We start from the raw sequence: 14,590 nt of genomic DNA, 5'->3' as shown, positions 1-14,590 counted from the left end.
AGATATTAGGGAGGCTACACTCTGCTGGGATAGTTATTTCTCCTTTTGGGGGGGAGGGGGAGGAGAAATTTGCACTGAACCTGTCTGCCAGAATGTTGGCAATGTCAAAGGGTTCAATGTATTTTGTATCATTTTGGACTAACTCTGAGCATATCTGGGAGTTTCCACCCAGGTTTTTAACATAGCTAAAGAAGGCCTTGTGATTGTCTTTTGTGTCTTTTGCGATTTTTCTCTCAAAGTTGGCCTTGGATGATTTTATGAGTGATCGTAGTTTTTTGCTAGTACTGATCAGAGATGCCTTCCCTTTTAGGGATTTTGCTCTGTCATGTAGTAGCTTCCTCCTCCTGTTGTAGAGTTTGTTTATGGCTGGGGTCCACCAGACCGGGCGCCTGCCTTTGGGGGAATGGGTCTTGGTTTTATTTGGGATTGCATGATCCATGCATTCTTGAAGGTGCCCGTAGAAGGCATTTGCAAAGGATTCAGCAGTGTGGGTTGTGGTTTCCACTGGCCCAGGGGCCTTAAGGATACCATTTCAGTCTTAAGAAGTGTGAAGTTGGCTTTTGAGAAGTTCTTCACTGTGGTCTTTTGTGCAGGGGGTGGGGGCGGGATGTGGATTTCCAGTGAGATTAATTTATGGTCTGATCTTACCAAAGAGGGATATACTTCTGGTGTGGAGCATTTTGTCCCCATGTTTGTGATGATCAGGTCTAGTATATTGTCTCCTCTTGTGGGAATGGTGACCAGTTGTTCCATTGCATTTGAGTTTATGAATTCTAGGAACCTTTGGGCTAGGGTGTTGGGGTTTGAGTAATGTTCCCAGTCTATGTTTGGGTAGTTGAAGTCTCCCAATATGATGGTATTTGGAGAGACATTCATACTCTCTAGTGTCTTCAGGAAGGCTGTGTGGGGTTCCTGAGTTTGAGAGGGTGGTCTGTAGCATGCTACAAACTGTAAGGCAGTTTTGCCTATGGTTAGTTGCACCTGGATTGTCTCCGATGCTTCGTGCGTTGCCACTAATCTGGAGGTGTGGGTATCTTTGTATGGATACTCCCCCTCCTTTTGTGGTTCGGTCCAAGTTTTGGGGCCGGAAAGCATGATATGAGGTAAAACCTGATAGTGCTGGGGTGCTCTCAGGAGCCTTGAACCAGGTTTCAGTCACTGCACAGACATCGATGTTTTCCATACTGAGAAGGGCTTCGAGGGTGTGCATCTTGAGGTTTAGACTTCTGGCATTGAGCAGCATTACCCTTAGTTTTTTTCCACTTGTGTTTTCTAGGGAGGTAGGTTTGTCCTTTGAGCCTTGCCTAAAAAAGGCACTATGGGGGTGGCAAGAGCCTTGGCCAATATCCGGAAGCCCAGGGGAGACAGGTGCAAGCCGTCCCTTGCGAAGCAGCGTGGCTTGTCAAGCATGTCATCCCAAGCAGACAGACATTGGATCCCCTTAGAATGACACCAGTAATTAAGCCAATTGTTAAAACTGATCATTTTGTCTTTGTACTGTGGCATCATTCTTGGTGAGGGTACGATGCTGCTCAGGGTCAGGGTCATACCGGCCTGGGCTACATAATCAGAGAGCTCCTCCATGTCTCTTTTCATGTAGTCCAGGGAGGTACGTCTCAGGTCGTTCACACCGGCATGTACAATGACTGAGTCATATTTGTACTTGCTGTGGAGTGACCTGAGTGCTTGTGTTATGTGGAGGATTCTAGCTCCCGACAGGCAGCTTACTGTGACCCTCTCCTTGTTCAGTCTGGTGAGCGGTACGTCAGTGTGTCTGACTATGGAGTCACCTATTACCAGTGTGTCTGGCATGTTGTTTGGCCTTAAGGGCTGTGACTGTTTAGCACACTGACTTTGTGAACTATGTGTTGCATGTGCTATGTCTTGAGATGGCGGTTGCTTGGGTGTCTGCTTTGGAGGCCTCTGTTGTTTTGGTAGATTTTTAATCAGAGCCTCCGAGTATGTTTTTGTGTGTTTATGTGTTTGGTTTGCAATTGTGATAGTTCTATGTGAGACTGGGTTTGTGGTGTGCGTGGTTACCTTCTCCTCCTGACTGGTCTTGCCAGTACTGAATTGAGGGAGCTCAGCCTCCAGTTTGGCTATATAGTTGCATCTCTCGCATATATTTGTATTTGTTGGGAGGAGGAGAGGGTTCTTACCATAGGTTAGGGAAGCAGGTTACATGATGGCCACGTTTTCTGGCTTTGTGTACATTATGCAAGATTGTTGTATGGTCCATGGTAAGAACATAACATGGGTTGAACATTTTTCCATTTAGTATTGCCATTTCATTAGCTGATTTCATCATGCAGCTGTGTAAGCTTTGCTGACACAAAGTAATTTACTTTCTGAATTGCAGACCTTAACCTGTGCATGTAATGAGTGTTGCTTGTATATACATGGTTTAGCCATTCCTTTTTCTGAAACACAGATTCTTGAATTGAAATTTTTGGGCACAGTGTTTTAAAAAATTGGATGTCATGTTCTAGTGTTATCAAAGAAATATTTTTTATGTGTGGGTGTGAAAACAAATATGCATTTTCTCCCCCCCCCCCCGAGTAATGATAACTTTAAAGGTAAATATAACGTGTAGTCTAGAAGTATAAGTGTTAGCATATGAAGGCTTGGTTTAGGCAAGTCTCCATTTGAAATCATAGCATTCTTCATAAAATTTTCACTCTGCTAGGAAATGCCCCTAACATAAGAATACTGCCAGCCAACATTGCTCAGGATAAGGAGTTTTCCTGAATTTCAGTGATATAAGACATTGTTTTTGCTGAGCCATACCTCTTAGCTGTCCAGATTTTTGCAAAGTATACAGACTTTGGCCTTATATTTTTGGGTCTATTCCTTGTAAAATTTTTGATTTTCTTGCAAATCATTGGGATGATTTTGAGGATTGAAGTCACTAAATAATGTTTCAGACTTTAAATCCTTCAGAATATGTATGCTGATACAAACCCTGTTACTCCAGCGATTTCCTAAGTTTATAAGAGCAATATTTAAAATCTGTCCCGATTTTTAGGCCTTTGTCCCCACATTTTGTCAGTCGTCGTCCAGATTTCTTGCACTAAGAGATTGTGAGGTATGTCAGACATTCATGTATCATATCCTTAGTTAGTTAACTTGCAAACTTGTTAAGTAAATCAATGGACGTTTTGATGTTGACATTCTGTGTTGTTTTTAAAATAGACTGCAGATGTTAGATCATAATGCTGAAATCACTGACAATTATTTACCTTCAGGTACTTACAGCCAAGGAGAAGAAGCTTCAGTCAGAAGACTGTATGAATGTCACTCAGCATTTCTTAGTAGTTCTTCCTCGACTTCTATCCAAGGTAGATATTGCAGTTTTCATACTTTTCATCTTGGTAGTGCTGCATGACCTGCTGTTCTCTGCCTGATTGTTGTTGATTTCATTTTGAATTTGATTTTGGATTGGAGTTATTCGTTTAAGGTTCGGTTACTTCAGTTTTTTTTATTTTTATTCTTGCATAGCATTTTGTTTTGTTGTAGTTTTTGTTCTTTTTTGGAGTTTTAAAGAGGTATTGACTAGAGTCAGTTAGAAAATAATTATGGAATAAAATCCAGCTAGTTAGTGGGAGGAGCTGAGAAATAGCATTCCTCATTCAACTGCCAGTATTTCGTGGCATCTTTATTTACCTGTAGTGCTGTGTGACTTGATCTTCTCTGCCTGTCTATTGCTAATCTTTGACTGCATTTGATTTTTCCCTCCCACCCATCCATCTCCTGCTGTGCTTTTAAACTTGATGGGTTTTGAGTTGCCCACCTCTACTATAAATCTGACTTTGGACACTCCTCCCAGTGTCACCTCATCAGCTTATTCTACTGAGCACTGAGAGATCAACTGGAAAGCCCCCTCCCCCAGTTGCTTAAACTTGAATTAACTTCTATTTGCTTCCTTTCCACTTACTAAAAAATGCACTTTATTCAGCTGTTTTACTGCATTTGTGCTTATCCCAACTTTATTCTTAAATGTTCAGTTGCATGTAATCTGTTGCATTTATTACTGCTTCTTAGTAGCCTGATTACATTATAAATGTTATTCTAAGCCTCTTAGTTGTAATATAAGCACTTGGGCTCCAAACTAGTTATCTTATGTTAGGAATATTTGTGGTCTACACTCTTGTGGCAGGAAAGGTAGCTTACACCCTTCTGAATTGGGAATTACTGGTTGAAGACTTATTGTGTCTGTAATTCTAAAAGTGAATTTGTTCTGATTTGAGTACACGGGTTCCAAACCTGTTATCTTACAGTAAGGTTTATGGTCTACAATCTTGTGGGAAGAGAAGGTAGCCTGCACCTTTTTGAGCTGGGAATTGCTAGTGAAGACTTATTACGCCTATTATTCTAAGTGTCTTTGTTCTGGTTTAAGCACTTGGGCTCAAAACCAGTTATTTTACATTAGGAAGGTTTGTGGTCTACACTCTTGTGGCAGGCATAATTCTAAACTGTACAGATTTTTGCAGAATGTCCAGATTTATGCCTCATATTTTTGGCCCTTTTTTATAAAAGTGTGTTTTTTTGGCAAATTATTGGCAAGTAATTAAAGACTAAAGTCAGAAAATAATGACATACATTTGAGTTTCCGACTTCATACCCTTCAGAAATTTCATGCTGCAACAAAATCTGTTGCACTATCAATTTTCAAAGTTTGTAAGAGAAATATTTAAAAATCATCCCAGTTTTTGGACCTTTGTCCCCTATTATTTATGGCTTTGTCCAGATTTCTTGCTGTAAGAGGTTGAGAGGTAGTAGGATACGATAGCCTATGCCCTTCTACACTGGGAATTGTTGTTGTAAGTCTTATTTTGCCTTTATTTGATTAGCTAGAGGGCTACCATGTTTAAAATTTTATCTCTGTGCCTGAGGCATTTGACGATGTTTGACGACCATGCTACTTGAGAAGGAGTGTTGCTGGTTTCTGCTAAACTGTACAAAAGCTAAGGCTTACAGTACCATATCCATTGTTTTGACACTTGTTTTTTGCTGCATTAATTGAGTGTTTCTGTGTTGAATGTTTACATTTTTTACCTTTTTTTTACAGTCTTTAGTTAGGACTGCCTTAATTCCACTTTTGTGAGAGTAGAGAGGACCTGAGTCATTTTCTGGCTCGGGATTATGTAAAGGGAAGAGGAATGTGCTGTTTTTGATTAGCCACAGGGCCTTGTTTCTGCTTTTGTTATTGAATCTCCACTGCTATTTAAGTAGTGCGCAATGTTTGGCTCATAACGTACAAGGTCCAAGGTGTTTGACGACCACTCTACTTGAGAAGGAGTGGTGCTAATTTCTGCTAAACTATACAAAAGCTAAGATTTACATTACCATATTCACTTTTTACACTTTTTTTTTTACATTATTTTTGTCACGGCTGCATTAATTGAGTGTTGTTGTGTTGAATATCTGCACTTTTTGCCCTTTTTACAGTCTTTAGTTAGAAATGTCTTGGTTCCAATAAATAAGAGTAGAGGTGGCCCGAGTCATTTTTTTGTCCCAGGATTGTCTAAAGGAAAGAATGGTGTGCTGTTTTTGATTAGCCACAGGCCTTTTTGTTTTATTTTATTGTGTCTGCTGTGCTGTTTAAATGTTGCAGTTGCACACTACTTGACTCATAATCTACAAGCAAGCTAAGACTTATATTACAATATCCACTGCTTTGGCACTTGTTTTTCACATTGTTTTTGTCACAGCTGCATTAATTGACTATTTCAATGTTGATTATCTGCACTTTTTAACCTTACAACTGCTGCTTTCAGCGCAGCAGCGTTAGCAGTAATCTGTACAGACACTAGTATCTCACAGAGTAATTTGTCCTTTACAATCTGTGTAGATGCCAATCTCTCACAGTGTAATATCCTTACTTTGTGGACAGATTTTTTTTTAACTACCTGAGCATCTACTTTGTGCATAGCTGAATGTTGTTCATCATGTTCTTTTTGATATTGACCTATTCAATATTTAAAGTTCTCTCACTCCTCCCTAGTAGATCAGTAGCCATGGATATGCACCTTCCAACTCTTGTCTGTCACCAGTCTGGCTGAAATGGGTATTCTGAGGCATTTTAGCAATTTTCTCATGTACACTGACAACTGGTTTATTCTTAATAAAGCAGATAAAGTATGTGGGAGGTGTGAATACACTTTCACGCTGGAGATAAAACTGTCTCATACAACCAAAACTAAGCCTCATTTATTTTGTCCTCCAGGGTTCTATCAGTGATCCAGCTGGCTATCCAATGGGTGACAAAAGGGTTTATACCTAATTTAGTGAACTTGTCTGTAATACCTGAGTGGGGTATTGTATCAAAAGCCTTGGCCATGTTGAGGTAAGCTGTGTGCTCAGCCTTTCCTTCATCCATTGCTTTGGTGACTATTTCAAAGAAGTCCATCAGATTTAATAGGCATGACCTTCCTATAACAAAGTCAAACTATGATGGGAATCAGCGTTTGCAGGTTACCTATGTCCTCGTTTATCATGTCCAAGATGATTCTTTCCATGACTTTACATATGTATGTGTGTACGTATGAGGCTGGTCAGACTTATGGGCCTGTAGTTACGTGGATCGGTGGTCATACTTCCTTTGTGTAGAGGAATGACTGTAGACATCTTCTATTTCTTGGGCATAAAACCTGACTCTAGGCACCATTTGAAATGTGATTCAAGTGGACTACAGAGGTCATAGTTATTCTATTTAGCACATACATACATACATACATACATACATAGAAGATATATACATATGTGCATACATACATACAAATATTTCAAGGATGGGCATTAATGCCCCTCTAGCCTGCCAATATACCAAAACACTTGTTTCCATAATAAGTCTTCAGGCTGTTCCTCAAAAAGTATGTAAACTAGTACTTGCTTTGATGTAATTTGTTAGTCTGTTCCATGCATCAACTGCTCTCTCAGAGAACCAATTAGTACACTTTTCATTCTTATAGAATCTTCTCCATAGGTTGCCTGATGATTCTCTGCTATTTTTTGATAACTCCAAACATTGCCAGAGGTAGTTGTCTCTAAATGTCCTGTATACCTGAATACGATCTCCTCGTAGATATCTATAAGAGACACTGTACAAGTTCAGATATTGTAGTCTTTCATGATAACTTAAATTTTCACATCCATGGATGCCCTTGGTCTATTTCTGCTGTACTCTTTCCAGTTTACTCATGCTTGTTTTCTTATAAGGTTTCCATATCGTTATTCCACACTCAAGTGTGGGTCTAATGTAAATAACAAACAGTGACGTCATCATTTCTGATTTTCTAGACTTTATAAATCTTTTTGTACAGCCTATAGTTCTATAACTATCATTAACCAATTGGTTGACATGATTAGAAAAACTCAAACCTGGATCTATCCATATACCCAGGTCCTTAAGTGAATCTACAGTTTCAATGAATGTGTTCTGTATTAAATATTCGCCTTTCAACTTATGTCTGCTAAGTCTCATATGCTTAGTTTGATGCATTTATCTGCATATTATTCTCCTGTGCACAAATGGTCAGTTTAGTCAAGTTCTTTTGCAAATGTGCCTTATCTGTAACACATTTAATCAGTTTACCCAATTTCAGGTCATCTGCATATAGACTGTAGAATACCGCAGATGAAAAAGTTAGGTCTGAAAAGATACAATCTAAACAAGTAAGGGCCTAGGACTGAGCCCTGTGGGGACACCCTGACTGTAACCAAGAATTTCACCTGTCCAATTGCTGTATGATACTTACCATGTCCTGTTTTTAAGCCATGCAGCTATCCATCTTATCAAGAGTTCATCAATACCTAGTTCTAATTTATTGATGAGTGTTTTTATGCATGACCCTGTGAAATGCTGAAGTTAAATCTATATAAATTACATCACAGCACAAGTTTTCATTCATAGCTGTTATTATTATTGTTATAGAACATCATGTTACAAGTGGTAATAGATCTATTTTCAACATATGCATGTTGATATATGGTTTCAAGTCCCAGCCTATCTAATTCTGACAATAACTTATTCAGTATTATCGTCTCCATTATTTTTCCACAACATGAAAGGAGACTTAAGGGTCTGTATGACTCTGGGTTTGTCCTAATCCCCTTTCCCTTAAAGACAGGTTTAATAAGTTCATGTCTCCAATCTTAAGGAGTCTCTCCATATTTATATGACCTAGCAAATAATAGATATAATGGTACTGTAAGTTCTTGTTTAAGTGTTCCCAGGTCATTATTACTAATTCCGTTTCTTCCCTGTGCTTTGTTTGGATTCATTTTGCGCAGTTCTTGTTCAATATAGTCTAATTTGATTCCAGTATCTGAGGTTACCTGGATGTCACTAAAATGACATGTCACCACCTGTGTGGAGCCAAACTGTTTTGAATAAAATTTTGTAGATATGATTTATATATTTATTTTCAGTTTGATAACTGGGGAGGTCCACTGGGCTCAAGGGGCCCGTTTTCAGTGGAGGCCCGGGGAGAAAAGCTCCATATTACATACAAGAAAATGAAACTTATGATTATTTAAAACAAATGTAGAATTATATACTGAGATATAGCAAAGTACAATTGAAAAAAAATGAATACTCTTCATGACATATATGTAGTTGCTTAGAGAGCCATTTGCACAGCTTAAAGTTGAACTGAGGCAGTGGAATAAGCTAACAAATATTTAAAAACTATGAAATTGTAAGTCTTCTGTTAGTAGTTGCAAAGAGTGAATATTTGAAAGATAGAAGTCTAGGTTTAGTAGTATGTGGAGGAAATAAAGGAGGAAAGTGCGATGTGTACTAAGTATACGTTCAAGATTCTGATGAAAGAAAAGAGGGGCAGTTGAGTAGTAGAGAGGGAGGTGGTTGTTTAGAAGAAAAAGAATCTGATGTAAGTAGAGAGAGGCAGTTGTTTAGTAGCAAAAGTGGAGTACACACACGTCGGGGATGATTATAGTAGCTAGTTAGCAGTATCTCTTAGCATGAACCTTATATGTAGGTAGAAAGGAAAGAGAACATTTCCAGACAGGTCGAGAGAGTAGAGTTACAAAGCTATGTGCAGCATTTACATTATATACATTCAAGGTTTTGATGTTATATTATGTTAGATTCAGAGAGGGGAAGCTGTAGAGGAACAACAGCAAGGTGTATAGGTACATGTGGAAGTACATGTATAGGAGGCAATTAGCAGAATAGGGGCATTAGCAGGATAGTAGGTAGGGTGCAATTACATTTCCAATTATGGGAGAGGTAAGAATGGAATTGGAATTTGAAGTGTTCAAAGTTTTTAGAGATTCGTAGTGAGGGTGGGAGAGAGTTCCATTTTTTGGCTAAGGAAAAGGATAGGAGAAACTGGCCAGCAGGACGTTTTGGTTTGTATACAGAAAGTAGATTTTGTTGGGCAGATCTCAGGGGTCTGTGAGGTATGTAAGATGGTAAGATATTTGCTAGAGCAGGGCATGTAGTAAGTTTAAAGATTAATTTGTGGGCTGTAGTGAGTTGGATGTAGTCAAGGTAGTTGGGAAGCTCTAGCCAGTTTAGAATTTGGAGAGAGCTACAGTGATGGGAGGAGTGGTTAGATTTAGTAGCGAATTTAGAATGTAGAGATTTTGTTCTAACAGATTTCTGGTATATATCTATAATATGTTGTGTCTGAGATTAAATTTTAGAACTGACATACAGTTCATCAGTTTGTATATCTTTACTCCTTCCAGATCTTATGTATCTATAAAAATGTTTCCTATTATGCTCAATATCTTTATATAAACTTTCTTCAGTTTTCTTTATCTTGTCTCACACTATGCTTAACTTGTTTGTCCAGCTTGTTTATTTCAGTTTTCAAAGTTGTAGATCAACTTCTCTTCTATTTTTTATATATTTTTTGTCTCTCACCTTAATTAGGTATCTTCTTATGGAAACATATCCCCCTGATGTTGTATGCCTAGACACATGATGTCTTTAATGTTTGGAAGGACTGTGATGGGGAGGGGAGGGGAAGAAGAAGGAAAAAGGTAATTGTAAGTGAAACTATTTCTAATTTAACAAAATTTATATGAAACCTTTCACAATCTAAATGTCATATTTTATAATAAAGTATTTTAGTTGTTCTCGTATGTGATAAAGTTATTGAAGTAAAGAGAGGCCTTTTTTCTTCTTCACCTTCTCTTTTTTTCTTTTTTGGTTTTAAGAAATGTAGGCATTACAGTGCAAAAAGAGAAGAAAAACTAGACAAAAGTATGTTTAAGTTAATACGCTATAATCTTAGATTGTTAATTGTGGGGGATAAGTTGTAAAAGTACGCAGATCATAATATATGTAGAGCTGATATGCATTATTTTACTTTTGCATAGGTAAATGTCTGGATAAAGACATTTGGCTTAATCTAATAACAGATTTTAATTGGAAACGAATAAATTTAAGAATACTGAATATAATGAAAAGTTTCCCTTTAGCAATAAATGTTTTAGATTGTCTTTCAGGCTGCAACAGAGGACTACATTTTTCTTTTTTCTTTTAATTTTCCATAGAGTCAAGCTGATAATAGGGCAGTAAAAGACAGAACACTGGTTTCTTCAAGGCTAATAGTTTTATTTATTTTACATTTGTTGACCGGGATAGTCCGACTGGATACATGTCCATTTTCAGCGGAGGCCCTGGGAGAAAAGCTCCAAGGTACAAACAGAAAGAAATTACATGGTTCATGTTAAACACTAGTTTACAATCTCTCTATATAAGCAAGTTATACAACTTCCAAAGTTTAGAATTCACAAGGTAAAAGACCTAGAATTTGTGACACATCTGAATTGCAATAAAAGTAATTAGACTCCATCATAAGGAGAGAGCTAGTCAGGCTTGGTACAAGGACATAGCCAGTTTAGTTTCAAATACTTCAGAACAAAACCGTGAAAAAAAGACAAAACTGTCAGTTCTGAAGAAGTTCGTTGTGATTAAAACGAAAGAAAGCTCTTAACTTTTTATCTGTGTGGACAGTCATCATTTTGTCTTTTTTTTCACGGTTTTGTTCTGAAGTTTATTCTGGTTGTCGTGAATTTGGTGGTTTTTGCATTGCTTCATTTCAAATACTGTTTGTCTTTTCTTAAATTGACTTAGGGTGGATTCTAGGATGATGTCAGCAGGGAGAGTGTTCCAAGTTCTACCTACAGAGTTGGCAAACAGAGAGACACCTGCTGAATTAATAGTTTTGACAGTTTGAACTAGCAATCTATTGGAGGATCGAAGAGGTCTGAGATTGTTTTGGGGGTTAATAATGTTTTTAAGTGCAGGTGTATTGTCAGGCTGGTTAAGTACTTTATGTGCCACTATACGTTGGTTGTACTGAATTAGGTTGGGCAGTTCTAACCACCCAAGATAGTTTAGGTTATTACAGTGGTGTGTCCTGAAGGGCATCCCGGTGGCGAATCTGGTAATGTGATTGTAGCAACTAGAGAGTTTGTTAAGATCAGTTTTGCTTAAGCTGGTGAGTAGAGAGGATGCATAAAGAAGAGTCGAGAGTAGATGAGAGCGTGCAATGGCAGATCTAGCTAGTGGGGTTAGGAAGGGCTTAATCTTGTATAGTGACCCTAGTTTTTTTATTGATGGTTTTGATAGTTTGGTTGACATGCATATCAAATTTAATATTATTATCTATGATAACGCCTAGAAGTTTAGTATAGGTGTCTGGGGAGATTGTGGTGACATTGTTAGATTTTTATGGAAAAGGATAATGCAGTAGGCCTGCGAGTAGGTGAGAAAAGTAGTAACTTTGTTTTATTGGGGTTTAAGATCAGATGACAATCAAAAATCCAGTTTTCAACTATGTTAAAAGTTTTTTGGGTTGATGTCCACAGATCTGACTGGGATGTAGCAGAGCAAATTAGAGTGGAGTCATCTGCATATTGAATACAGTTAGCATTTGGGATGACCATGTAGAGGTCATTAATGAAAATGGAAAATAGAAGAGTTCCTAGTATAGAACCCCGGGGGACTCCCAGGGTATTAGGTAAGAGGGTAGATAGTTTGTTCTGCCATAGGACGGCCTGTTGTGTGCCACTCAGATAAGATTGGAACTATTAAAGAGCTTTATTATCTAAGCAAATTGTTTTCAGGGTGTGGATTAGTAGCTGGTGATCAACCATATCAGAAGTCTTGGAGAGATTCAAGAAGAGGGCTGAGGATAATTTATTATTGTTATGGTTGTAGCTTATGGCATTAGAGAAGGCTAGTAAGGCTGAAGTGGTACTGTGAAGAGGCCTGAAACCATGCTGAGAGTTTGCCAAGAGATTGTTCTGAATTAAGTGGTGTAGTAGTTGTCTATGGATACATTTTTCCATGATTTTAGCCAGTGGTGACAGTATAGCTATTGGTCTGAAATTAGACAGTTCAGTGGAGCTGCCGCCTTTGTGGAGTGGTATCACATGGGATATTTTCCAGATGGAGGCGGTGGTGGCTTCTGTTATGGTTTGATTAATTAGTATGGAGATGGGGTATGCTTTGGCATCGGCAGCTTTTTGTAAATACTCAGCGGGAAGAAGATCAGCTGATAGTGTGGTAGGTTTTCATTTTTTGATGAGGGCATTGATAAATGATGTAGCAACTGGTTGGAAGCTAAAGGAGAGTTGGGTAAAGGGAATGGCGGACTCTGAGCCAGGGCAGCTTGGAGGTAGCTGGCTCGCTAGGTCTTGGGTAGTCTCAGTGAAGAAAGTATTGAATGTGTTTGAGACGTCCACAGGTAGAGGCTGTGGGGGTTAGAGTGGTGGTTTGTCCTGGGTGTAATAGTTTATTTATACCTGCCCAGAACCTCTGAGGGTTGTTTTGATTTTTTTGTTGAAGATTACAATAGTAGTTTTTTTATCTAGCAAAATGGATTTTTTAGTCTCATTCCTTAGCTGCCAATATTTAATTTAATCTATGGGGGCTGTTGTAGTACGCCATAAAGCCCATGCTTTGTTTCTGTGGGTGATTTTTGATTTGGAGCCTTTAGAAAGCCGCAGTGCAGCTTTTGTTTTTTTTTTTCTAATGGTCAAAGCTGGAGTATGAGAATCTAGGATAGCAAGGAACTTGTTATTAAAGTAAGCAACAGCTTCCTCTAAGGGCAGATGTTTTAGGACTGACCAATTGCATGAGTTGATTTTGTCTTGGAATTTGGCAGGGTTAAAGTTCTTATTGTTTCTTACCATTCTGAGGGTGGCCTGGTGGGGGTTAACAGCTTTATGCTTAATTATATAGGTAAGAAAGTGATCACTTAGATCATCAGGGAGGGTCCCTGACATGTACAGTTGGGGAGGACTATTGATAAGTATCAAATCTAGTATACTTTCTTTATGCTTAGGTGCTTAGGTTTACCTATCCTAGTAGGGGTGGATATCATTTGTGTGAACGCATATAGGTTTACATGGGTGGTCTGAGATTCTGAGGAACAGTTGTTGCAGTCTATGTTAAAATCTCCAAGTACTATGGTTTCTTGTGGATAGGTACTAGATAACCAGTGGAGGATATCTTCTAGGGTAGTGACGTTGCTCCCTGGGGAAATGTACATGCAGATAATATATATATACATTTATTTTTATTCATTTGCAATTTGGTAGAAAGGATCTGTGCGTTATTAACTTGGGGTGGTTGTATAGCATCAATAGTGACATTTAGTGTAGATTTATACAGTACAGCAACCCCGCTTCTCTTTCTGGTAGCACGATCTAGCCTCAGTAAGTTATCCCCAGGTGGTAACACTTCATTGTCTGAAGTTGCTGGTTTTAGCCAGGTTTTGGTTAGACAGAGTATGTCGGGGGAGTGAACAGCCAGGAGTGCATGCAGTTCATGTACCTTGTTATTTATACTTCTAATGTTTAGGTGACAGGCCAGGAGACAGTTAGGGGGCCTATTGATTGAAAGCTTATTGGTGGGGTTACTAGTATATGAGGTAGTTTTATCAAGAGTGGATGGGCTAGGGTTTGGGTGGATGTCACCATCCATTGTGAGGTTATAGCTTAAACTAATAATAAGCTTCAGGAATTTATTTATTGGTTTTTGGTAGTGTTTGGATTTAGAGCTAATATATCTGGCAGTAGTAGGTTGATAGTTTGTACAAGTTAAGGGGTTAGACATAGGGCAGCTTGTTAGGTGAATTGTCATATCGGATAATATTGGGGTGGTGGTTTGGCATTTTGGATGGTGAAATCTTAGATAGTACTGGTTTTCATAGAAGGTGAGGAAATGTGGAATAAACATAATTGGTAGCAATGAAAATAGTAACATTGTATAGGGTGGGGAGTTTGTGGGTTACAGTGACTATATTTCTTAGTTGGATTATCGCCAAGAAGAATAACGATGATGAAAGAGGTAGAAGAGGGAGGGGTGGAATTATTAATGAGATAAATGCAGCTAATTTAATAGTTTCTGCATGTATGCAAGTAGTTTTCACATCAGGGGTTGGGTGCAGATAAAAAAATATATAGATTTGTGTAAGTTCATAGGTTGGTACTAAGCTATTGGCCCTAGGGCCTATACAAGCCTAGCCATAACAATTCCCTGGCTATTTCATCCCACAGTATTTACTTCACTGGACCCCTGTCTAGCAGGGTGACTGACGTGATC

At 38.5% G+C, this 14,590-nt stretch overlaps 1 protein-coding gene across 3 annotated transcripts in view; it reads left to right on the top strand.

The window, feature by feature from the left end:
• Nucleotides 1-14,590, top strand: part of LOC122802711 (cohesin subunit SA-2-like) — a 1,740,876-nt gene that overhangs the window by 829,969 nt on the left and 896,317 nt on the right. For 2 of the 3 annotated variants that reach the window (XM_044072464.1, XM_044072463.1), the window contains exon 18: nucleotides 3,246-3,338. The exons of the other annotated variant lie outside the window; for it this stretch is intronic. In XM_044072464.1, coding sequence (XP_043928399.1) covers nucleotides 3,246-3,338 — 93 coding nt within the window. The remainder of the gene's footprint in view (nucleotides 1-3,245; nucleotides 3,339-14,590) is intronic. 3 annotated transcript variants of the gene reach the window in all.

This window comes from Protopterus annectens, chromosome 5.part0 (genome assembly GCF_019279795.1).
Source record: "Protopterus annectens isolate FY-2018-M chromosome 5.part0, PAN1.0, whole genome shotgun sequence".
In the NCBI taxonomy this organism is placed as follows: domain Eukaryota; kingdom Metazoa; phylum Chordata; order Ceratodontiformes; family Protopteridae; genus Protopterus; species Protopterus annectens.
The sequence above is the reverse complement of the archived record's forward strand: the minus strand, read 5'-3'. Positions and strand labels throughout refer to the sequence as shown.